This window comes from Myxine glutinosa, chromosome 8, assembly GCF_964187855.1.
Source record: "Myxine glutinosa chromosome 8, kmMyxGlut1.1, whole genome shotgun sequence".
NCBI lineage: Eukaryota > Metazoa > Chordata > Myxini > Myxiniformes > Myxinidae > Myxine > Myxine glutinosa.
This window is the reverse complement of record NC_136268.1, coordinates 78,220,159-78,244,418: the sequence shown is the minus strand read 5'-3', so window position 1 is coordinate 78,244,418 and position 24,260 is coordinate 78,220,159. Positions and strand designations below refer to the sequence as shown.

Below are 24,260 nucleotides of genomic sequence, written 5' to 3'. Positions count from 1 at the left end.
ACAAAAAGGCACATGACAGAACACTTGGAGTTTGCAAAAAGGCACGTGAAAGACTCTGAGAGCATGAGACAAAAGGTTCTGTGGTTTAATGAGATGAAAATTGAACTCTTTGGCCTGAATGCAAAGCCATGCCATGAATGCAAAGCCATGAATGCAAAGCATGGGGGAATCCAACTTGACAGAGCTTGAGCAAATCTGCAAGGAAGAATGGGAGAAACTCCCCAAATGCAGATGTGCAAAGCTGCTAAAGATATACCCAAGAAGACTCCAAGCTGCAATCGCTGCCAAAGGTGCTTCTGCGATGTATTGACGGAGTTGAATACTTATGTAAATTCAATATTTCTGTTTTTCATTATTATTTTCGAAAAATTTCCCTAAAATAAAATTCCACTTTGACATTATGGGGTATTATGTGTAGATAAGTGACTACAAAAATCCCAATTGAATCCATTTTAAACGTGGAGTTGACCTGAGGTTGTTGCCTTGATCGGTCGATATTTCCTTCCTTGAAGAGAAGGCAACTTGTTTGATGCCAACTTCCTCACCACAGGATTCAGTTTACCAGGGGTGAAAGGTTGTGGGTACGAATGCCACAGCCCAAATGGAATAAACCGTTTTCTGAGAAAGCGGGCTTTGGTGGAGGAAAAACCTTGGAGACATAAACATATATCACGTCACAATATGGCAGGACCTTGAGGCGTTAGGCATATATTTTCATTCCAATCACAAATTAATACTGTAATATTAATATATCAAAATATAATGTTTAATAACAATTGTATTGATATATTATCAGACCAGCAAACTGTCATCATCTGTTCACTTCCGGATTTTGGAGCAAGTTCCAGGTTTCAAACAACATTTCAAAATCATAATTGTATTGAGGAATTTCTGAAACCTCGTACCTACCTTACGACACTTGCTGGGACCCCACAACATTCCACAGAAGGTTATTATATTTCCTTTTAGTAAATTATGCAACTGTAATGGTTACTAAACACTGTCCCCCTGTCATGTGACGAGTTCTCAGCTCTGATTGGTGGATGTTTGTGGGGACATTCGGACAGACAAACGCTGTTTTTAGTTCCGATAACTCGCACCCCATCCCCCAATATATTACACATACTGTATGATAACTAAAATTTCATGACCTACATTTAATACAGACTTGGCATTTAATATGGAATTTTTTTTTGTGGGGGTGAACTTACTTTTCAAGATGTCTTAGAACCAAAAGTTCATTGGAATTATGTTGAAATTATTCTAGATTTTGTTAATGTGACCTTTAAAAGAAACAAAAACCACATTTGACATTTCAAAGCAAATAAATTGATCCTTGAAAGTGATGTAAACTGATATCGAACTCAATTAATGGACAGTACTGTGTTAAACTTCTGTACGTTTTCCAGAAGTATCTCTTTATTTTGCACGTTAGCCAAATTTCTTTTTAACAAAAACAAAAGTTAAATTACGACTGGGATTACGGACAGTAAAATTACAGTTCAGTACTTCGTGTAACCCCCACGAGCATTCAGGAGAGCACGTACACGTTGAGGCATGCTGTTCACGAGATTTGCCAAGGTTTGGACAGGAATCGCTTGCCATGCAGTGACAATAGCCTGCTGCAATTCACGCACAGAGGTCGGCTGCTGGTCCAAGTGGTCGATTTGACGCGTTAATTCTGCCCACAAGTTCTCTATCGGATTCATATCCGAGGACATGGCAGGCCACTCCAAATGCTCTACACCACGGTCAGCAAGAAAGTGTTGGATCATGCGAGCACGATGAGGCCGTGCATTGTCACCTTGGAAGACAAAGTTTCCTCGAAAGGCTGCACGAGCAAATGGAAGCAATGTTTCTTCCAGAATGACCCTGTACTTGAACTGGTTCAGGTTTCCATTCAGAACAACCAGATCAGTTTTGCCCCCTGCATGAAAGCAGCTCAAACGGTCACCCCACCACCTCCAGCTTGGACTCTTGGCACTATACAATCTTTGTTGTAGGGTTCATGCACTTGTCTGCGCACTCGGGCGCGGCCATCTTGACGATAGACCAGAAATCTAGACTCGTCACTGAAGATCACGTGATTCCAGTGTCCTGGCTGCCATTGACAGTGCTCTCTGGCCCACTGCAATCGGCGCTGGCGGTGTTGTCTGGTCAGACGTGGCTTTCTCAGGGGACGCCTGGCACAATAGCCTGCTTGAACCAGTCGTTGGTTGACTAGCCTTCTGGATACAGGCACATTTGTCAGTTGCTGCCACTCATCCCTAAGCCGATTAGCTGACTTGGTACGGCCATTGCGGACTAACCGGTGCAGCTGGCGATCATCCCTCGTTGTTGTTCTGTGGGGACGTCCTGGCCTCTATATTGGAGTAGGGACACCCCTCTGAGCATTTCGTTTCAGGATCTTTGACACCTGACCTTGAGTGATACCATACTGCCGAGCAATAGCACGCTGTTATCATGCCGTAATTTCATAAAGCCACCACTCCATGACAAACAGCATTGTCGAGTTGACAGACCATCTCCAGAGGAAGCGGCAATAACTTTTGGAGACGTGCAGCAGTTGTTTTCCACTAATACAGAACGCAACAACCCTTGTATACCCGACTGTGAAGCCAATCATCAAATGCACCTGTCCGTACATTTTGCCACGCCACCTGTGATATAATCCTGTTGTTGACTTCTTGCTGCGACAGACAATCAGTGACATGGTTCTTTTAACAAATAAATCACCAAAGTGTAAAAGAAACTCACCAGATTGATATACTGAGTTAAGAAAGTAAACCCAAGTCAAGAAAAAAAAAAAATTCCATATTAAATGCCAAGTCTGTATAATGTACATTTCAAATGCAGGTTGTAACATAAAATGTGAAAAAAGTCAAGGGGTGTGAATACTTTTACGTTTGTGGGGTAAACAATGAAATACCTTAGTCGAGATAGAATCGTGTAGATTAGAATGCACCACGAGTCACGTAGAGGAATCTCCATGTAGCTAAGTAGGCCGTCTGTCCAGGTAAGAGTGTTTGCATGTCACCATAAGGGGCGTGGCTTTGGGTTAAGTAATTCTTAGGCTTAAAGATTAATTCCCCAGTGTGTAATTTTCCCCTGTGATCTCCCTCCATCTTTATTACAGTTAAAAAGCCTGCCAAACAACAACTATAACAAATGACTCCATTCGCTCACAACGCCACCAGGCTAACCAACACCCAGCACAATTGCCGATTGTGCCAATCAAGCCCCGCCTCAAGGCCTTTGACGTCATGCGAACATTTGGAGAGAGATTGGACTCTGCCCCCCCCCTCCCCCGGGGGGAGGCTGCGCCCCGGATTTCGTGATTGGTGGCGGTGTGCCCAGTGATTGGACAGAGTGTGACATCATCATGGAACATTCGAGATCTGAAGGGAAAAAAAGAAGTGAAAAAAAAAGACTGGTTCGACGCCATCTTGCTCTCTCTCTCTCTGTCTCTCTCTCGTTCTGGCTCTCGTCTCGAATGGACGCTGTTGTCTCGGGTGCGTTGGTGAGGAGAAGTGTTGGAGCTTTGGGACTTTTGCAACATGGAAGGAAGAGGTGTTGGTTGACGGTGGTGCTCTGTGGAGGAGGGGATCGTGAGCGAAACAAAGAGGGATCCTGCCTGCTTGCCTCATGCCAGCAGCTGGCTACGGGTGTGGTTCCATGCCATCTTGTGCGCTTCCCATGCGGTGACTCTGGTTCGACAACCAGCAAGCCCTACCAGCCATTTGGGGACGCAAAGCTAGGTGCCGGCCGGCCTGAAACAAAATATCATTTATTTTTACTTCCGTTTTCCACTTGTTTGTATATGAGTTCGAGTGAAGACGTCTCAAATTAGGAAATAGGTTTTTACCTCACATACATTTTATTGTCTTTGCATTTATTTTCATTAAATCATTATTTGTTGAATCTTACCTTTCTTGTCTTGTTTCGTTTCTTCGTTTGTGGGTTTGGATTAACCCTGAGTGTTCCCGATCAGGTAAGGCTCGGGTCTTCCCATGCGCGCCAAAGATAATCCCCGTCAAGGTTCGGAGTACGCCCTGTCCAGAGTTAAAGCTCGTTTCGGTCATTCGTCCTCTTGGGGTCTTAACCCCAGGGACACGACAATACTTTCTGAAGGCACTGTATGTAATATCCACAATGACATGGAGCTCCTTTAGTCCGCTACAGGCACACATTCAACAAGTCGCTGGGATGGGTGGTCGGATCATCTGGTCCATGATGACGGGGTCAAGTAGGCAGAAACCTGCACACGCCGATCATGCCCTCGACCCCCACTCAGAAAAGGTGGCCCCGAATATGTGAAGACGTTCAGGTATGGATAACTGGAGATCGCCCGATAGGTGGTAGCAGCGAGCAATGCGGCTCCATCAGCCTGCTGTCTTTATGTTTTAATGAAGACCATTCGATGGTCAAAACGTCAGGTTAACCAGAGGGAGTGTGTGTGTGTGTGTGTGTATATATATATATAATATATATATATATATATATAAATATATATATATAAATATATATATATAAATATATATATATAAATATATATATATAAATATATATATATAAATATATATATATATAAATATATATATAAATATATATATATAAATATATATATATATATATATAAATATATATATATAAATATATATATATATATAAATATATATAAATAAATATATATAAATATATATATATAAATATATATATATAAATATATATATATAAATATATATAAATATATATAAATATATATATATAAATATATATATATATATATATATATATATATATAAATATATATATATAAATATATCTATAAATATATACTGCCTCAGCATCCCCTACGGTCTAAAGACGTGTGGTAATGGTTCTTCTTCCTCTACGTATTTCATCTTCTTCATATAAGGCAAAATAGGGGTTCCGACCGGCGCGTCGGAGGGAGGATCAAAAGTCGCTTCATATGTGCTTACGTAATATAAAGCAAAGTTCGAATTTCGATTAAATTCAACATTTCGAGAAAATTCAGTTCATGAGTTCCGTAATACGTCTGTACTTACAATGAATGTGACGACAAAGAAACGAAAGGGAAAGAAGAGCGATGGATTTTGAGGGAAAGTGAAACCGAAAAACGAAATCTCAGTGAGAAATGCCTCTGGACGGGAGAAAGAACGAGGAATGAGTTGAGAACGAACAAATCGGTTGCGCAGTGGCGTGAGGCGTGAGGATTCGGTCGCTGCGCGCTGACCTCACCCGGTGCCGGTGCCTCCCTGTCCCGCTACCTCTCCCTTCCGTCGGTCGCCGTGGGCTCTCTGCTTCTCTCAGCGCCGATTTGCCCGCCAAGGCGGTTCGTCCATGGCCTAAGCTGTTCCTCCCTCTGTCTTCCGCTGCCTGTCAGTCCGGCGCAGCCAGCAGAGCGATCTCTTCATTCGTCGCCTTTGTCTGCGGCGCGGGACAGGAGGAAACGACGGGGACGGAGTGGACAGAGGGCTGACGATCATAACGGAGGAAGAAGCACGATTACTGTATCCCCGTAATACTGTACTGAGAGGGAGAGGAACACGAGGACGCCACAGCAACGGCAACGGCAAACGAGCGAGTGGCAGCCATGAGCTGGGGAGACGAGTTGTGGGTGAGTGTGGATCCTCTGTTTTGGGGTCGGGGGTCACGGAGACCTCCGCGGGGTTACACACGAGCACCTCTTGGTCTTGGGTTAAATCTTAATCTCGCGATCCTCGTCCTCCTCGTCCATCTTCATGCTCGCTCAGTTGTTCATCTCGAGACCTTGTCGGTTTCACCTCTTTCATTCTTTCTTTCTTTCCTTCCTGTCTGTGCATTTAAAATATACTTGTTAATACTAATAGTCGATGATGTCTAAACATCCAGGAAGTGATTTATTATCCTGGTAGTGGTGCTTTGTATGATTTTATAAAGCACGTCTGATACTACTACTACTTTAACGGTCCCAGTTACTCCCATGTTGTGGGGACGGACGGAGAAAGGGTTTTATTTATTTATTTAGTCCAAGCCTTTCACGAACCAGCTGGACAGGCCTGACATTAGACTCAAAGCGGTTTGGGTAGAAATTTGGATTTTGTTCATGTATTATGGCGAGACCTGGCACCATAGCCTGGAGGTGCATACACTCACCTGGAGGTACAAACACTCGTCTGGAGGTACATACACTCGCCTGGAGGTACATACACTCACCTGGAGGTACATACACTCGTCTGGAGGTACATACACTCGTCTGGAGGTACATACACTCGCCTGGAGGTACAAACACTCGTCTGGAGGTACATACACTCGCCTGGAGGTACATACACTCGCCTGGAGGTACATACACTCGCCTGGAGGTACATCCACTCGCCTGGAGGTACATACGCTCGTCTGGAGGTACATACACTCGTCTGGAGGTACATACACTCGCCTGGAGGTACAAACACTCGCCTGGAGGTACATACACTCGCCTGGAGGTACATACACTCGCCTGGAGGTACAAACACTCGCCTGGAGGTACATACACTCGCCTGGAGGTACATACACTCGCCTGGAGGTACATACACTCGCCTGGAGGTACGTACACTCGCCTGGAGGTACGTACACTCGCCTGGAGGTACGTACACTCGCCTGGAGGTACAAACACTCGCCTGGAGGTACACACTCCCCTGGAGGAACAAACACTCGCCTGGAGGTACATACACTCGCCTGGAGGTACATACACTCGCCTGGAGGTACATACACTCGCCTGGAGGTACATACACTCGCCTGGAGGTACAAACACTCGCCTGGAGGTACAAACACTCGCCTGGAGGTACACACACTCGCCTGCAGGTACACACACTCCCCTGGAGGTACACACACACTCGCCTGGAAGTACACACACTCGCCTGGAAGTACACACACTCGCCTGGAAGTACACACACTCGCCTGGAAGTACACACACTCGCCTGGAAGTACACACACTCGCCTGGAAGTACACACACTCCCCTGGAAGTACACACTCATCTCTAAGCTGTCTAGCCTGGGTTAGGGTACGCAAGGTCATCCCGTTGTTTTACAAGCAAGGTGATTCATCGAGGGTGTCGTACCTCGGATGGGCGTTAAACTGGGCATCCCGTCTGCCGGCATTCGTTGGTGGACGTTAAAGATCCCACGGTGTCCTTCATGTAGAGTAGGCACCCTGAACAAAGTCCAAATTTCTGCTCCAACCTTAGTCGAACATCAGTCCTGGCCAACTGGTTCGTGAAAGGCTAGGGCGACGTTGCTCTTTCCAATCTCACAAGAACGTGGGAATAATTATGGCCGCTAAAGAAGAAGAAGAAGAAGAAGAAGTAGAAGAAGAATTTCATGGTAATGGCAATGACTCATCTGCAACACACTATTGGATCTTTACAAATGTCCATCAGCTAATGCGAGCAGACAGGACACCCGGCTTAACATCCCTCTGAAGGACAGTGTGTTCATCGATACAGTGCTCTACCTGTGAACCACCAGTCAGATAGATTGTAGTCGGTAGGGAATCGAACCCAGACGAGGCAGCTATTCACGCTATGGCGAATTATAAAGATGTCTGAACGTCAGCATTTGCTTTAAAGACTGGCTCAGCTCCAAAATGTCTGAGGATGAAGATGTTGGTTGTCTGTCAGGATGTCAGTTGTTTACTTTATCATCTCTGTGGTTTTCGGCTTTAGCAAAAGGCTTTTTTTACACACTTTCACATGTATCAGTTTTTGTTAGCCTCTGTGACTGGAGGTACACACACTCGCCTGGAGGTACGCACACTCGCCTGGAGGTACGCACACTCGCCTGGAGTAATTGGTAATTGCAGTAATTAGGGAAGAAAATGTGAATTTGTTCAGGGTGCCGGCAATAGCTCTCTCTCTTCTTACTTTTCGCCAAGGTCATCGTGGTATCTTTAACATCCACGAACTAAGGCTGGCAGACGGGATGCCCAGTTTAACGTCCATCCGAGGGTCAGCACACACATTGATGAAACACCAGGATGGTAGTTTATAGCTCGGTTGCAATTCAAACCCAGGCTAGACAACTTAAAGGAGAGTGTATGCACTTGGAGGCCGTCCTGCCTGCGCTTCCTACACACATTATACCTTTATTGGTTAAAAAACACATAAATGAAGTTGTAGGATCATTTTGAACAAATAAAGAAGGAAGACTTGCAGTGTAGGAAGGCCTCTGCACAATCTCAAGTAAACCAGCGTTTCAAAGGAAGAATCGTGAAGCAAAGTTTCAATTTTACCCGTCAGGGCTATCGGATGTGATCAGTGGTGTTGTTTCTATTTTGTTTCATTATGCTTTGTGTGAGGTGCATGATAGTTGCATGTGTTCAGGGTTACCACATGCATGACTCTTGCCCGTAGCTTGAGGAAATGCTTTCCCAGCTCTGGAATATTTCAGCCCTAATCGAGTTTTCTGGGATGGCGTTTGGTTATTGCTCGAGGTAAGAGCACAACCAGCTGCTCATGGGGAAGACTCCTGCTTTCTTTTGTGTGTTCAGTCCGATCTGTCAAGTACCTGATGGATGACCATATTACCAATTGTAACCATCATGTAGGTGCACAATGAATCTTCTTCTACGTTTGACCAGACTCGGTGGCATAATTGTTGGAGCGTCCGCTCCGCTCCGAGTCTGGGAGGTCAGCGGTTTGAACCCCACCTGAGTCTCACCAAAGACTTTTAAAATGGCACGTGCTGCTTCCTTGCTTGATACAGCATTTTAAAAAGGATATCGCATGAACAAACAACCATAGGTTGGCAACCCGTGCAGGCTTGATGGACCTAATGGTCTTCTCCCTCATTGAAGTACCTTGTATGGGATTTCATGTTAATGGTATTATATCCACATATATGTCAGAATTTCAAGCCTGGTCAGCCAGTTCGTGAAAGACTTGGGCCAGAAATTTCCCCCGACCAACCCCACAATTTTTATTTTTTTTGTATACAAGATCGAGGCTCGTGTAAGAGCTAACATTGATCACAAAAAGACAAACGGACACACAGAACATAGAATAAAGGGAGCGAGAGACAAGATTGGGAGAGAGGGGGAAGCACACACGTACAACATTTGAGAGCAGGGACATCGGGAGATTTGTGGGAGGGAGAGGGCTTGTGGGAAGGGGGGTGGGGGTGGGAGAGCAACCCACCACACCACAATAACACCACAAGACCCCACATGTTTAACATCCATCCACACAACCCACAAGGCGACATTTAACACCCCGGATGTTAAGAAATGAAAAAACATGTCAGGATGGAATCCCCAAAAAACAACCAACCAAGGTAGGAATGACACCACAATACTTGTCGGGATTGGCAAAACGACATACAGTATTTTGACATTTTTTCCCTCTCATTCCCACAACAAATAAAACACACAATGACACCAACCCACACTACAAATGTACAATTCCCTCTCACATAGACATCTTCATGCAATTGCCAGTCACCTGGGCCAAAAATGTCAAAATATGTCATAACGGCAATCTGTAAAAGTATTGTGGTGTCATTGCTACCTTGTTTGGTTCTTCCTTTGGAATGCCATATCAGCATGCATCTAATATGTGGATTGCATCACCATCACATTGCACTAAACAGGGAGGAGCGAGCCTGAGTGAGTGCGTGTGCATCATGTGTAATAAAATATGGGGTCCCAGTCTGCGCATGCGTAAATGGTATTCAATGCGAATGACTCCCGATTGCTGAACAAGTTTGATTTCTTTGAAAACGCTTTGGTATGAGTGCAATACCCCCAGAGACTACCTTAGAAGCATTTAAAATTGCTTCATCCATTATTGTGCTAGCCTGGCTGAAGAAAGAAAGAAAGAAGAAGAAGAAGCACAATTCTGTGATTTTTGCGTTCTCCCGATTTGGTACTTTAGCGATGTATTCTGACGTCTTTATCAGTCTTGGTAGTTGAGTGCTCGAGAATAAACGGTAGTGCTTTTAAAGGCTTATGACTTCACTTTTCACATTATCATTTTGTACACATTTGATGCAGAGTCTCTTCTCTCTTCTTCTTCTACACTCTTTCTTACTAGAAACTTTCTTACACTAGCCTTGACCCTGTATACAAAAAAAAAATCCTTATAAAACCTCCTTCTCCCAAACCACCAAAGCGATCGACCCAAAACTTTACGTACGTCATCGACGAGGCATGGCGATTAAAAGTTGATCACAAAAACATCATCGGTCACATGGTGTGGCAGCCATATTGGATTGAAGGAAAATATTAAATTTTTATCCGTAATAATATGAAAAAACCATTGCATTTGAAGGGAAGCGAGGGGAGGTGTTTAGGGAGGGTGCACGACGGATACCTCCCCCAACTCCCAGGGTCCGTCCCTGGTTCCTGATATGTTTCCAAACCCTCATGCCAATTTCCCTTGAATTTGCTGTACCACTTTATTTTCACACGTGAAAGGGCAGTCACAATAAAAACTTTCACTTCTCAATCTAATTTATGTAAAAATATGAAATAACTGCACTTGGAATGATCGAGCACTTAGAATGTTCACATGTGATTGATTCTCTTTCCAGAATCGAACCACTTGCATTGATATATTTATATTCTGTATGCAGAATGGAAATCTATATATATAAAACACAGTTTGTGTGTGTGTGTAATGTTACCGATAGACTCCTAAACGGAGAGGCTCACGTGCTTGATATTTGGCATAGACATGGCCATTGAGCCTGGGAAGAACATGGCCGACCTAAAAAAAATTATTTCATAATTTTTTTTTACCATATTTTTACCTCAGCGCATTTCAGCGAGGAATATTATGCACGGAATCTGAGGCGGTGGCAGAGCAGCGCGCTGATTCGCTCAGAGCGATCACGTGATGTTCCTTGCCGCCATAAACTCAGTTACGCGTTCGCACGTATTTCAGAGCGAAAAGCGATTGCGTTTTTTCACATTTCAGCGAGGAACATTGCCATTCACACCACATTGGTTTTTTTTTCTTTCATCTTTACGAGATCCATATTTTTTATTCATATTTACCTCAGCGCATTTCAGCGAGGAATATTATACACGGAATCTGAGCAGGTGGCAGAGCAGCGCGCCGATTCGCTCAGAGCGATCACGTGATGTTCCTTGCCGCCATAAACTCATAGTTACGCGTTCGCACGTAATTCACACGTTCAAAACAAACGAGATCCGCGAAGCGAGTTGGTCGAGTCGTGCTAACCAAAATGGTGACACGGCGGCTTCACTTTTCACGGAGTATGAACGTTCTATATATTTTCAATTCAGTGCGCCTGACTCGCTCACGTACTTGATTTGTGGCATAGACATGGCCATTGGGCCTTCACGGTGTAATTTGTGCGAGGCTTTTGTCCGAGTGAGCTTGAGTCGAGAGGGCGAATGTACGGGTTGGGAATGTACGGGTCTCCCTTCCCCCGCCCAGCAACGCCGGTACTGTAAGGCGTCACAGGATCGGTGAGTCTCCAAAACCCGCTTCGTGCTGTTGCGAAGATGCAGGACGATGTCGCGATTGTTGTGCTGCTCTCCGACCATGAGAACTGCAACGTCATTGTTGACTGGCCCTCGCCTTCCCCCTCCCCCCTCCGTCCTCCCCTCCCCCTCCCTTCCCCCCCCCACCCTCCCCCTCCCCCCCCCGCCCCTCTCCCCCTCCCATCCCTCCCCCTCCCCCTCTCCTCCCCTCCCCCCTCTCCTCCCCTCCCTCCTCCCCTCCCCCCTCCCCCTCCGCCCTCTTCTACCCTCCCCCCCCTCTTCTCCTCTCCTCCCCTCCCCCCCGTTCCCCTCCCCTTCCCCCTTCCCTCCCCTCCCCCGCCCGGCAATGCCGGGTACTCCTGCTAGTTAATATATAAAGGGTCCATAGTCTCTACGGGACTACGCTGTGTGTAAGGAAGAGTCACATGCTGCTGTATTACCTTAAAAAAGCAAACAATACAATTTTGGGCCATCATTGCTGTGATGCACTCCCAAATTAATTTTTGCTACAGGTTTAAGCAATAATCCTCTTGATGTATTACTGAAGTCTAAATAACCCGATCTTGATTGGGTGATAAAACTTGTATATGTACTGTTTCAAGTAACTGATTGAATTTGGCATGTAAGAGATGAGAGCCTGGGGTTGTTCAAAATGTACATTTTCTGTGTTTATATATTGTTACGTTTGTGGGGGTTAGGGGAATGAAATACCTTGGTCTAGATACAGACTTGGCATTTAATATGGAATATTTTTTTTGTGGGGGTGAACTTACTTTTCAAGATGTCTTAGAACCAAAAGTTCATTGGAATTATGTTGAAATTATTCTAGATTTTGTTAATGTGACCTTTAAAAGAAACAAAAACCACATTTGACATTTCGAAACAAATAAATTGATCCTTGAAAGTGATGTAAACTGATATCGAACTAAATTTATGGACAGTACTGTGTTAAACTTCTGTTAAACTGTACGTTAAACTGTAATCAGTTAAACTGTACGTTTTCCAGAAGTATCTCTTTATTTTGCACATTAGCCAAAATTTTTTTTAACAAAAACAAAAGTTAAATTACGACTGGGATTACGGACAGTAAAATTACAGTTCAGTACTTCGTGTAACCCCCACAAGCATTCAGGTGAGCACGTACACGTTGAGGCATGCTGTTCACGAGTTTGCCAAGGTTTGGACAGGAATCGCTTGCCATGCAGTGACAATAGCCTGCTGCAATTCACGCACAGAGGTCGGCTGCTGGTCCAAGTGGTCGATTTGACGCGTTAATTCTGCCCACAAGTTCTCTATCGGATTCATATCCGGGGACATGGCAGGCCACTCCATATGCTCTACACCACGGTCAGCAAGAAAGTGTTGGATCATGCGAGCACGATGAGGCCGTGCATTGTCATCTTGGAAGACAAAGTTTCCTCGAAAGGTTGCACGAGCAAATGGAAGCAATGTTTCTTCCAGATTTTTTAAAAAATTTTTTGTATACTGAATCGAGGCTCGTGGAAGAGCTAACATTTATTTCACAAACAAATCAAGCAGACAAACAATATACAAAAAGAGGGAGCGGAAGACAAGATGGGGAGAGAAGGGGAAGCACACAACCACAACATTTGAGAGCAGGGAGAAGTGTGGGAGGGAGAGGGCTTGGGGGGAGGAGGCGTGGGAAGGGGTGGGGGGGGGAGAGGTATAAAACACAAGGGGACCGAAATTAGCGGGGGTAGAAAAGATCAAGGTTTTGGATGGGGGAGGATAAGAGATGGTGGTGAACAGCTGTTTTAAAGACCTGGAGGGTGGAGTGGGATTGAAGAGAGTGAGGGAGTTTGTTCCAGAGGCGGGAGAAAAGAGGAATGAAGGAGTGAAGGTGAGCAGAAAGTCTTGATTTTGGCAGTTTAACCATAAGAGGGTTGCAGGCAGATCTTGTGTGATCTGTAGGAATATTTGGGGGACAGAGCCCAGAGAGAGCTGGGGGGGCAAGGCCAGAGAGGAGTCGGTAGAAGACGGAAAGACCACCAACCTGCCTGCGGTGAGTGAGTGAAAGGCCCTTGGAGTTAGCTTCATCGCGGGAGATTCCAATGATTCTGAATGCTTTGGTTTCAACAGCGTGAAGACGAGCTAGGTGTGAGGCAGGAGCACCAGACCAGAGCAGGAGCACCAGACCATACTAAATCTAAGAGCAGTATTCCATAGAGCTGCGGATGAAAGCCTTGTATGTGGTGAGGAGCTCAGGTGTGCCAAGGAAGGACTTCGCACGACGGAGGATGCCCAGTCGGCGACTGGCTTTGGAGGCCAGATTTGAAATGTGGTTTTCCCAGGAAAGATCATGGCAAATAGTGAGATAATAAGTGAGATAAATATAGTGAGATAAATATAGTGAGATAAAATAAAGTGAGATAAATAAGCAAATAGTGAGATAGTGAGATAAGAGCCAAAAGCTTGAGTGACAGAACTTCTTGGAGAGGATTATTCAGAAAGTGGATGGGAGGGTTGTCCAGTCGGTCTTTTCGGAGAGACATCGTAAGAGTGTGAGATTTATCAGGATTGAAAGACATGTTCCATTTGTTTGTCCAGGTCTGCAGAGAGTGAGGAGGCTGCAGACTGCCGATCTGAGGGATGAGGAATGGAGCGACAGAGAGTAGAGTCGTCAGCAAAGAGATGGAGAGGATTTTCAAGAGAGTCAGAGAGATCATTGATGAAGACCAGAAAAAGCACAGGGCCCAGAACACTACTTTGTGGAACTCCAGCCTGAACAGGAAGAGTAGATGAGAGAAACCCATTCAGGGCCACACGTTGACTACGACCAGAAAGGAAGTCCGCCAGCCATGCGTGGAGATTTCCATGGATACCAAAGGAGGAGAGTTTGGTGAGCAGAGCAGGGTGCCAGACTGTATCAAAGGCACGTGAAATGTCAAGGGAGACGGCTCTAATTTCCTGTTTGGTGTTGAGGACCTCCATCCATTGTTGAGAAAGCAGAAGCAGCATGTCCAGAGTAGGGTGACCAGGTCTGAAACCAAATTGATGATCAGAGATCAAGCCATTGGAGAAGAGGAAAGATTTCATATCTGAAGCAATGATTGATTCCATGACTTTGCTGATAATTAGGAGAAGGCTGATTGGTCTGTAGTTGCTAGGATCTGTTTTTGCACCTTTTTTGTGCAAAGCGGTGATGTTGGCTGATTTCCAAGCAGATGGCAGATGACCTTTGGCAAAAGAGAGGGTGAAGAGAACAGAAAGAGGGAGTGAATGAGCGGAAGAACATGATTTTAGGACCCGTGGGCTGATGCCGTCAGGACCAGTTGCAGAATCAGAGTCGAGGGTTGACAGAAACTTTTCCACCTTGTCAGGAGGAAAGGACACAGAGTCCAGGAGCAGCTGGGTACGACTGGGTACGGTGGGTACAGAGAGGGATGGGTTTGGGACACAAGATTTACAGGCAAACACAGAGTTGAGGCATTCAGCTTTTTCACGTGCGGAGTCAGCCGTTAAGCCGTTTGAGGTGAGGGAGGGGATGGAGGGGGAAGAAACGCCAGAAACAGATTTGACCAGACACCACCAGGATTTGGAAGAGGGAGACAGATAAGAGAGTTCGGTCTTGAGAACGGTGAGATATTGTTTCCTGGCTCTCCTGAGGGTGGACACACACTTGTTTTGGGCTTTGTGAAAGGAAATGAGATTTCCTTCCGTTGGATTTGCTTTCCAGGAGACGAAAGCAAGTTGTTTCAGGGCAACAGCCTCACCACAAGATTCCGTGTACCATGGACGGGAGGAAGGGTATGACAACTGAAGACGAGATGGGATAAATCTGTGCATGAGAGAGAGCAATTTACTTTGAAAGAATTCCCAGGATGAGTTGATGTCAGAGGCGGTAGAGATGGGAGACCAGTCCAGATGATTGATGGCTACTTGAAGACAGTGCCAGTTGGCCTGAGTGAAATGCCAGACTCGTCGACGCTGAGGAGGCTCTCTGAGAATGGTCAGAGAGATGTCCACTTTGACAAGCACATGATCAGATGAGCCGATTGGAGCAGAAGAAGAGCAGCAGACATTTTCAGGGAAGTTAGTCAAAACCAAGTCCAGAAGAGAAGATGCTCCGTTGACTGAGATCAGGGTCGGGAAATTGACAGATTGTGTCAGTCCCAGTGAGTCGCAGAAGTCCTTTGCTGAGGAGCCATGGCTGGTGAGAGAGGTACCCACACCCAGCCAACTGGCATGGTGACAATTGAAATCACCACATATGAGGAAGAGAGAGTTGGGATGAGTAGATAGAAGTTGGTCCATATTATCAGACAGCGAGATGTAGATGGAGTCATCACTGTTTGGTGGACGGTACAACACACATATGAACAAGAGGTGGGAGCGAAGGGGAAGCCGTAGCCAGAGGTATTCCTGGGGGTGAGGTGGAGAGAGTGCAGTGCAGGGCGAGTGAGGAAGAGAGTTTTTGATAAAGATAGCAACCCCACCTCCAGGACGAGGCTCAGGTCTATCATACCGGAGGAGGGAGTAACCCGGGAGAGATACTAAGGAATCAGAGACATCAAAATGGCCCTGTACTTGAACTGGTTCAGGTTTCCATTCAGAACAACCAGGTCAGTTTTGCCCCCTGCATGAAAAGCAGCCCAAATGGTCACCCCACCACCTCCAGCTTGGACTCTTGGCACTATACAATCTTTGTTGTAGGCTTCATGCACTTGTCTGCGCACTCGTACGCGGCCATCTTGACGATAGACCAGAAATCGAGACTCGTCACTGAAGATCACATGATTCCAGTGTCCTGGCTGCCATTGACGGTGCTCTCTGGCCCACTGCAATCGGCGCTGGTGGTGTTGTCTGGTCAGGCGTGGCTTTCTCAGGGGACGCCTAGCACGATAGCCTGCTTGAACCAGTCGTTGGTTGACTAGCCTTCTGGATACAGGCACATTTGTCAGTTGCTGCCACTCAGCCCGAAGCTGATTAGCTGACTTGGTACGGCCATTGCGGACTAACCGGTGCAGCTGGCGATCATCCCTCCTTGTGGTTCTGCGGGGACGCCCTGGCCACGGTATTGGAGTAGGGACACGCCTCTGAGCATTTCGTTTCAGCATCTTTGACACCTGACCTTGAGTGATGCCATACTGCCGAGCAATAGCACGCTGTTTCATGCTGTAATTTCGTAAAGCCACCACTCCATGACAAACAGCATTGTCGAGTTGACGGACCATCTCCAGAGGAAGCGGCAATAACTTTTGGAGACGTGTAGCAGTTGTTTTCCACTAATACAGAATGCAACAACCCTTGTATACCCGACTGTGAAGCCAATCATCAAATGCACCTGTCCGTACATTTTGCCACGCCACCTGTGATATAATCCTGTTGTTGACTTCTTGCTGCGACAGACAATCGGTGGCATGGTTCTTTTAACAAATAAATCACCAAAGTGTAAAAGAAACTCACCAGATTGATATACCGAGTTAAGAAAGTAAACCCAAGTCAAGAAAAAAAAAATATTCCATATTAATTGCCAAGTCTGTAGAATCGTGTAGGTTTAGAATGCTCCGTATGCCACGAAGCCACCTCGATGTACATAAGTAGGCCGTCTGTCCGGGTAAGAGCGTTTGCACGTCGCCATAAGGAGGATGGTTTTGTGCTAATTAATTATAGGGTCTGTAAGGTTAAATTCCCCTGTACGTGATTGCCTTCCTGTGATTTTTCCCTAATGCTCTTATTACATTCGGCCAGCCAGGAAATCGAGGGCTCAGTCAAACAACAGCAATTATAACAAATGGACTCGTTCACTCACAACACCACCAGTGCTTCGCCTGGACCCAGCACATTTGCTGATCGGCACGCAATCCCCGCCTCACGGCCTTCGACATCATCCGAACATTCCCGAATGGAGATTAGACTCTGCCCCGACGACTCGTAACGAGGAGGCCACGCCCAGCCTTCGTGATTGGTGGAGGCACGATGGGATGCTTGAGTGTAGCTCGGTGATTGGATAGAGTGTGATGTCATCGTGGAACATTCGAGAGTGAAGGGTAAAAGACGCAGTTGCACCATATTACGCTCTCTTCTGGTCCTGGCTTTGCCAGTGGGCAGTCGCATTTCCTCCTTGTTCTGGCTTAGTCGTGGGCGTGTGATCTTTGGTTCGTGTGCATTTTTTTTCATTAAATCATTATTTTATTTGTCGAATCTTACTTTTCTTGTATTGTGGATTTTGCTGTCCCGTCTTTGTGTTTGTGGGTTCAGATTAACCCCTGTGTGTGTTCCAGATTAGGTAAGACCTCAAACCTTCCCGCACATGTCACTACCGCCAAGTTGGGTATACGCCTCGGAATAAAGCTCGTTTCGGCCATTTGTCCTCTTGGGGTCTTAACCCCAGGGACGCGACAATATAATATGCAGTACGTTTCATCTTTGCATTATGTCGATGTATTCAAAGTCCTCCCCGGGGTTTACTCATATTGTTGCTTGGGGGAGTCCATAGAGGGAGTGAGGGGTGGTGTTAAGGGATGTGATTTATCAGTGGGTTCATGCTTTTGGAGCAGAGTGAGTTGTATAGAAGCTGAATGTGGCCAACAAAGTAAGGGGCAGACGAAGAAGGAAGTGGATTCAATTGATAAATTTCTCCAGGTTTACTCTGGCAGCTCATTAGTTGTCATGCAGGTTGATGCATGTGAATCTGTTTGTCTGCATGGAATCTACACATACACTACATGACCAAAAGTATGCGGACACCCCTTGTAATTAGTGGATTTGGCTATTTCAGCCACACCAATTGCTGACAGGTATATATAATCAAGCACACAGCCATGCAATCTCCATAGACAAACATTGGCAGTAGAATGGGGCCATACTGAAGAGCTCAGTGACTTTCAATGTGGCATCGTCATAGGATGCCACCTTTCCAACAAGTCAGTTCATCAAATGTCTGCCTTGCTAGAGCTGCCCCGGTCAACTATAATTGCTGTTATTGTGAAGTGGAAACGTCTAGGATCAACAACAGCTCAGCCGTGAAGTGGTCGGCCACACAAGCTCACAGAACGGGACCGCTGAGTGCTGAAGCGTGCAGCGCGTGAAAATCGTCTGTCCTCGGTTGCAACACTCACTACCGAGTTCCAAACTGTTTCTGGAAGCAACGTCAGCACAACAACTGTTCGTCAGGAGCTACATGAAATGGGTTTCCATGGCCGAGCAGCCCCACACAAGCCTAAGATCACCATGCTCAATGCCAAGCGTTGGCTGGAGTGGTGTAAAGCTCGCCGCCATTGGACTGTGGAGCAGTGGAAACGCGTTCTCTGGAGTGATGAATCATGCTTCACCATCTGGCAGTCCGACAGATGAATCTGGGCTTGGTGGATGCCAGGAGAACGCCACCTGCCTGAATGCATAGTGCCAACTGTAAAGTTTGGTGGAGGAGGAATTATGGTCTGGGGCTGTTTTTCATGGTTCGGGCTAGGCCCCTTAATTCCAGTGAAGGGAAATCTTAACCCAACAGCATACAATGACATTCTAGACGATTATGTGCTTTCAACTTTGTGGCAACAGTTTGGGGAAGGCCCTTTCCTGTTTCAGCATGACAATGCCCCCGTGCTCAAAGCGAGGTCCATACAGAAATGGTTTGTCGAGATCGGTGTCGAAGAACTTGACTGGCCTGCACAGAGCCCTGACCTCAACCCCATCAAACACCTTTGGGATGAATTGGAACACCGACTGCGAGCCAGGCCTAATTGCCAAACATCAATGCCAGACCTCACTAATGCTCTTGTGGCTGAATGGAAGCAAATCCCCACAGCAATGTTCCAACATCTAGTAGAAAGCCTTCCCAGAAGAGTGGAGGCTGTTATAGCAGCAAAGGGGGGACAAACTCCATATTAATGCCCATGATTTTGGAATGAGATGTGCGATGTTCTGGTGTCCATATACTTTTGGTCATGTCGTGTAGCTCCAGATTCCATTTATAGAATTCTAATAATATGTGGGTGAGCCAATGAGTAAAGTGAAATTTATGCAGAAACTTATGGTGAATAATCAAAATATAACTAAGTTTGCAATAACTTGTCATCTATGCATTGTGTGCAGACTGCGTAATATCAGAAGCTCACTTTATGGATGAGGGACATATGGATGATGTCAGTTCTTTTAGATGGTAATATTAATACGCATTGTGTAGAGTGAGAGCTTCGTCGACAATGGTCAGTCGATCGAGTATGCAGCCCTCGCAAACATCTGTAGGCCTAGGCCTAGCTTGGCTAGGTTGTTTGATCTTGGGCTTAGAATTAAAATTCAAATTAATTTTTATTGAATGGATAGATTGGGATAGAATGCAGGACTTGCCTACTGTAGGCTATATAGTCTAGACTTCTAGTCGACTGGACCAGGTACGTAGGCCCGACTGGCAGGTACGTACTGAAATCGGTGTAGCTGGCGGTAAACTGCAGCCGGTGTAGCTGGTGGAAAAAAGAAGTCGGTGTAGCTGGCATAAATGATGAGCGGTTTCGAATTCAAAAACAGTTCTGTACAGTACTGTATTGTAATTTATTGATTTTAATAACCAGGTGAAAATAATTTATCGGTCGCGCCAGCCAAAAGCAAGATCACGTGAGCAAGATGCTTTTATGAAAAAGCGAACAATGAACAATAAATGAATTCATTTATTATATATATATTGATTTTAATCACCAGGTGAAAATAATTTATCGGTCGCGCGAGACCAAAGCAAGATCATGTGAGCAAGATGGCGGATCATGGAAGGGACAAGATGGCGGATCATGGAAGGGACATTTGAAATGACAACATGAAATTTTGTTCCCAAGGGAATGGGGAAAAATTTGAATTTTTTTTATTTTGTGAAATTTGAAATGAAAGTGAAATTTTGAATGGATTTACATATACATGCAATTGGCATAGAGGTTCGCTTACTAAGCTCTCTATTAATTGGTCATGGCACAGTTCACATTCACCTGGGCTTCATTGAAATTTCTGCTTGCTGGGGCATAGATAGCATGCTAGAAGACAATGGCCTGATCATATTCCTATACTACCTCAACTTGATATTATGCTGAAGGAAAAGGCTTTCCTATCCATATCATAACAAGCATAAAAACTGGATATTTCACTTTTAGACTGCAGAGCGCACTTTCATCCGATTACCTTTGTATGCCATTCCAGCAGCGCAAAAGTTCAAAACAGGTTTGTACCAACATTGTGCTCGTCTCTCTTATTACTTCCACCACTGAAGGTGGAAGGAGGTGATGTTTTCACCCATGTTTGTCTGTTTACTTGCAAAATCGAAGATTTTTCAAGTATATTGGTTGGTCTTGTGCATTATTCTGTCTGTTACTTGGCAAAATAAATGTAAAAAATTTTTTGCAAGTATGTTGATCGCTCCGGTTTGTGTATGTGGACACTCCACTCTGGACATGCTGCTTCTGCTTTCTCAACAATGGATGGAGGTCCTCAATGCCAAACAGGAAATTAGAGCAGTCTCCCTTGACATATCACGTGCCTTCGATACAGTCTGGCACCCCGCTCTGCTCACCAAACTCTCCTCTTTTGGTATCCATGGAAATCTCCATGCATGGCTGGCGGACTTCCTCTCTGGTCGTAGTCAACGTGTGGCCCTGAATGGGTTTCTCTCATCTCCTCTTCCTGTTCAGGCTGGAGTTCCCCAAGGCAGTGTTCTGGGCCCTGTGCTTTTTCTGGTCTTCATCAATGATCTCTCTGACTCTCTTGAAAATCCTCTCTATCTCTTTGCTGACGACTCTACTCTCTGTCGCTCCATTCTTCATCCCTCAGATCGGCAGTCTGCAGCCTCCTCACTCTCTGCAGACCTTGACAAAATCACAGACTGGGCAAACAAGTGGAACATGTCTTTCAATCCTGACAAATCTCACACTCTTACGATGTCTCTCCGAAAAGACCGACTGGACAACCCTCCCATCCACTTTCTGAATAATCCTCTCCAAGAAGTTCTGTCACTCAAGCTTTTGGGTCTCACTATCTGCCATGATCTTTCCTGGAAAAACCACATTTAAAATCTGGCCTCCAAAGCCAGTCGCCGACTGGGCATCCTCCGTCGTGCGAAGTCCTTCCTTGGCACACCTGAGCTCCTCACCACATACAAGGCTTTCATCCGCAGCTCAATGGAATACTGCTCTCCCCTCTGGGCTGGTGCTCCTGCCTCACACCTAGCTCGCCTTCGCGCTGTTGAAACCAAAGCATTCAGAATCATTGGAATCTCCCGCGATGAAGCTAACTCCAAGGGCCTCTCACACACTCACCGCAGGCAGGTTGGTGGTCTTTCTGTCTTCTACCGACTCCTCTCTGGCCTTGCCCCCCCAGCTCTCTCTGGGCTCTGTCCCGCAAATATTCCTACAGGTCGCACAACATCTGCCTGCAACCCTCTTTTGGTTAAACTGCCAAAATCAAGACTCTCTGCTCACCTTCACTCCTTAATTCCTCTTTTCTCCCGCCTCTGGAACAAACTCCCTCACTCTCTTCAATCCCACTCCACCCTCCAAGTCTTTAAAACAGCTGTTCACCACCATCTCTTATCTTCCCCCATCCAAAACCTTGATCTTTTCTACCCCTGCTAATTTCACCCCAATTCCCCTTTTTGAAATACCAACTTCTGTCCTGGAAGTCCTTGGTGTCCTTGTGCTTTATACTTCTCCCTCCCCCCCCCCCCCCTTCCCATGCCTCCTCCCCCCGGGTCCTCTCCCTTCCACACATCTCCCTGCTCTCGGATGTTGTGTTTGTGTGCTTCCCCTTTTCTCCCCATCTTGTCTTCCGCTCCCTCTTTTTGTGTATTTTGTTTGTCTGGTCGATTTGTTTGTGAAGTAAATGTTAGCTCTTTCACGAGCCTCGATTCAGTATACAAAAAAAAAAAAAGAAGAAAAAAAAGAAAAGTGTTTGTGTGTGTCTGTCCGCTCACTTATACTTGCCTACAGGTCACAAATTTAAACCGATCTTCACAAAACTTCACCAAATGGTAAAGTTTGTGATCCGACAAAATCCTATGTATTTTTGAGGTCAAAAGGTCAACATAGGCCAAAGGTCAACCACTTTTTTCCAAATTTAAAAAATCCTCAATTTTCATCCGATTGACTTGAAAATGAATGGGATTTACATATCTGTTAACTGAATTCAAGCCACAACTATTCTTGAGGTCAATATAGGTCACACGGTCAACAAAGGTCAACAACAATTTCAAATTCTAAAATCCTCAATTTTCATCCGATCGACTTGAAATTTGAATAGGATTTTCATACCAGGTCACTCAATTCAACCACCAATTATTTTGGAGGTCATCATAGGCCAACAACTTATTTTAGGGATTTCACAGTATCGTGCTATGCACAACATATTTCTTCGATTTGTTAGGGTTAGATTTGTTAGGGTAATCGAAAAACTCGATTTTTCAAGTATATTGGTCGCCGGTCGGTTGCGTTTGCTTTTCTGTCTCTGTCTGTCTGTTTGTTTGTCACCTGCCTGCAGGTCACAATTCTAAACAGATCGTCATGAAACTTCACGAAGCTGTTGAGAAACCAACTATTTTTGAGGTTAAAAGGTCAAAGGTCAACTCAAGGTCAAACTTCCAAAATCATCAATTTTCATCTGGAAGACTCCTCAGGTTTAATCTGATTGACTTGAAAATAGAACAGCATTAGCATAGTACCTCTGTGAATTGGGAAACCATCTATTTTGAGGTCAAAAGGTCAAACTTCCAAAATCAATTTTTATCCGATTGACTTGAAAATTTAACAACATTTGCATAGTGCCTCACTGAATTGGGAAGCAAACTATTTTTGATGTAAAAAGGTCAAAGGTCAACTCGAGGTCAAACTTCCAAAATCGTCAATTTTCATCTAAAAACCCATCAATTTTCATCCCATTGACTTTATAATTGAGCAGCATTTCCACATTGAGTCAATAAATAGGGAAACCAACTAATTTTGAGGTCAAAATGTCAAAGTCAACTCAAGGTCAAACTTCCAAAATCATCAATTTTCATCCTATTGACCTGTGCTTTGATTAAGATCATCAATTTTAAACTTGATGAAATGCACAATTTGTTGGATCAATGACGACCTTTATTTTTGTGTGTGGGGGTTGGGGGTGGGGGGGGAGGGGGTATTTTGCAAGTATCGTGCTCTGTATGACGTCTCCTTGTTTGTTTGTCTGTCTGTGAACAGCATACCTCAAATGACGGATTTGGACAAAACATTGTTGGGCAGGTTGGGTGTGTGACAAGAACTAATTGATTCGATTCTGGTGAAGATGCTGACCTGGACACTATAAATTTGAAGGATTCATTACAATTGAGAGATAGGGCCAAAGTTATATTTAGCATGGCTTTTCAGAAAGTTTTTGACGGGTTATGACAAAACTTGATGGACGAATTGGATAGGTGACATGAACAGATCGATGTCAGGATGCAGATCTAGCCTATTAATTGATAAAAAAAACGTAAACTCTTCAGCCTGACGGAGTTATGAGATCTACCGAGTGCCATTCTAGTTATAGTGGGGCAACTTAGCATAACAATTGTGCATTTTGTGAGGAAAGCACCAAATTTGGCACACTAGTAGACTATCCTATTATGAACAGATTTGGATATTGGGCCATCTCAAATGCAGACCCTGATGGCTGTGGCAGCCATTTTCCAAAATGACACCTTCAGCTTGTTCTGACGAATTGCATCATCAATTGGCTTGGTCCTTTCCACCAGGCATTCTCTGGTGAAAGCCTGGAACTGCTCTTGGCCAATCTTCTTCACATTCCTGACAGTCTCAACTGC

The 24,260-nt window shown here is 45.1% G+C and overlaps 1 protein-coding gene and 1 long non-coding RNA gene across 7 annotated transcripts in view; one reads left to right on the top strand and one right to left on the bottom strand.

Moving 5' to 3' along the window:
* The window catches only part of LOC137432614 (uncharacterized), a 36,315-nt gene extending 31,223 nt beyond the window's left edge, over nt 1–5,092 (bottom strand). The window contains exons 1-2 of the long non-coding RNA XR_010985531.1: nt 5,070–5,092; nt 470–649 (exon numbers count right to left, since the gene is read on the bottom strand). This is a non-coding gene — a long non-coding RNA (uncharacterized LOC137432614). The remainder of the gene's footprint in view (nt 1–469; nt 650–5,069) is intronic.
* Nucleotides 4,921–24,260, top strand: part of LOC137412007 (formin-binding protein 1-like) — a 167,878-nt gene continuing 148,538 nt past the window's right edge. For 5 of the 6 annotated variants that reach the window (XM_078783425.1, XM_078783424.1, XM_078783423.1 and 2 more), the window contains exon 1: nt 4,921–5,641. In XM_078783425.1, coding sequence (XP_078639551.1) covers nt 5,618–5,641 — 24 coding nt within the window. In that variant the 5' untranslated portion in view covers nt 4,921–5,617. The remainder of the gene's footprint in view (nt 5,642–24,260) is intronic. The other variant, XM_078783426.1, reaches the window with a different exon arrangement.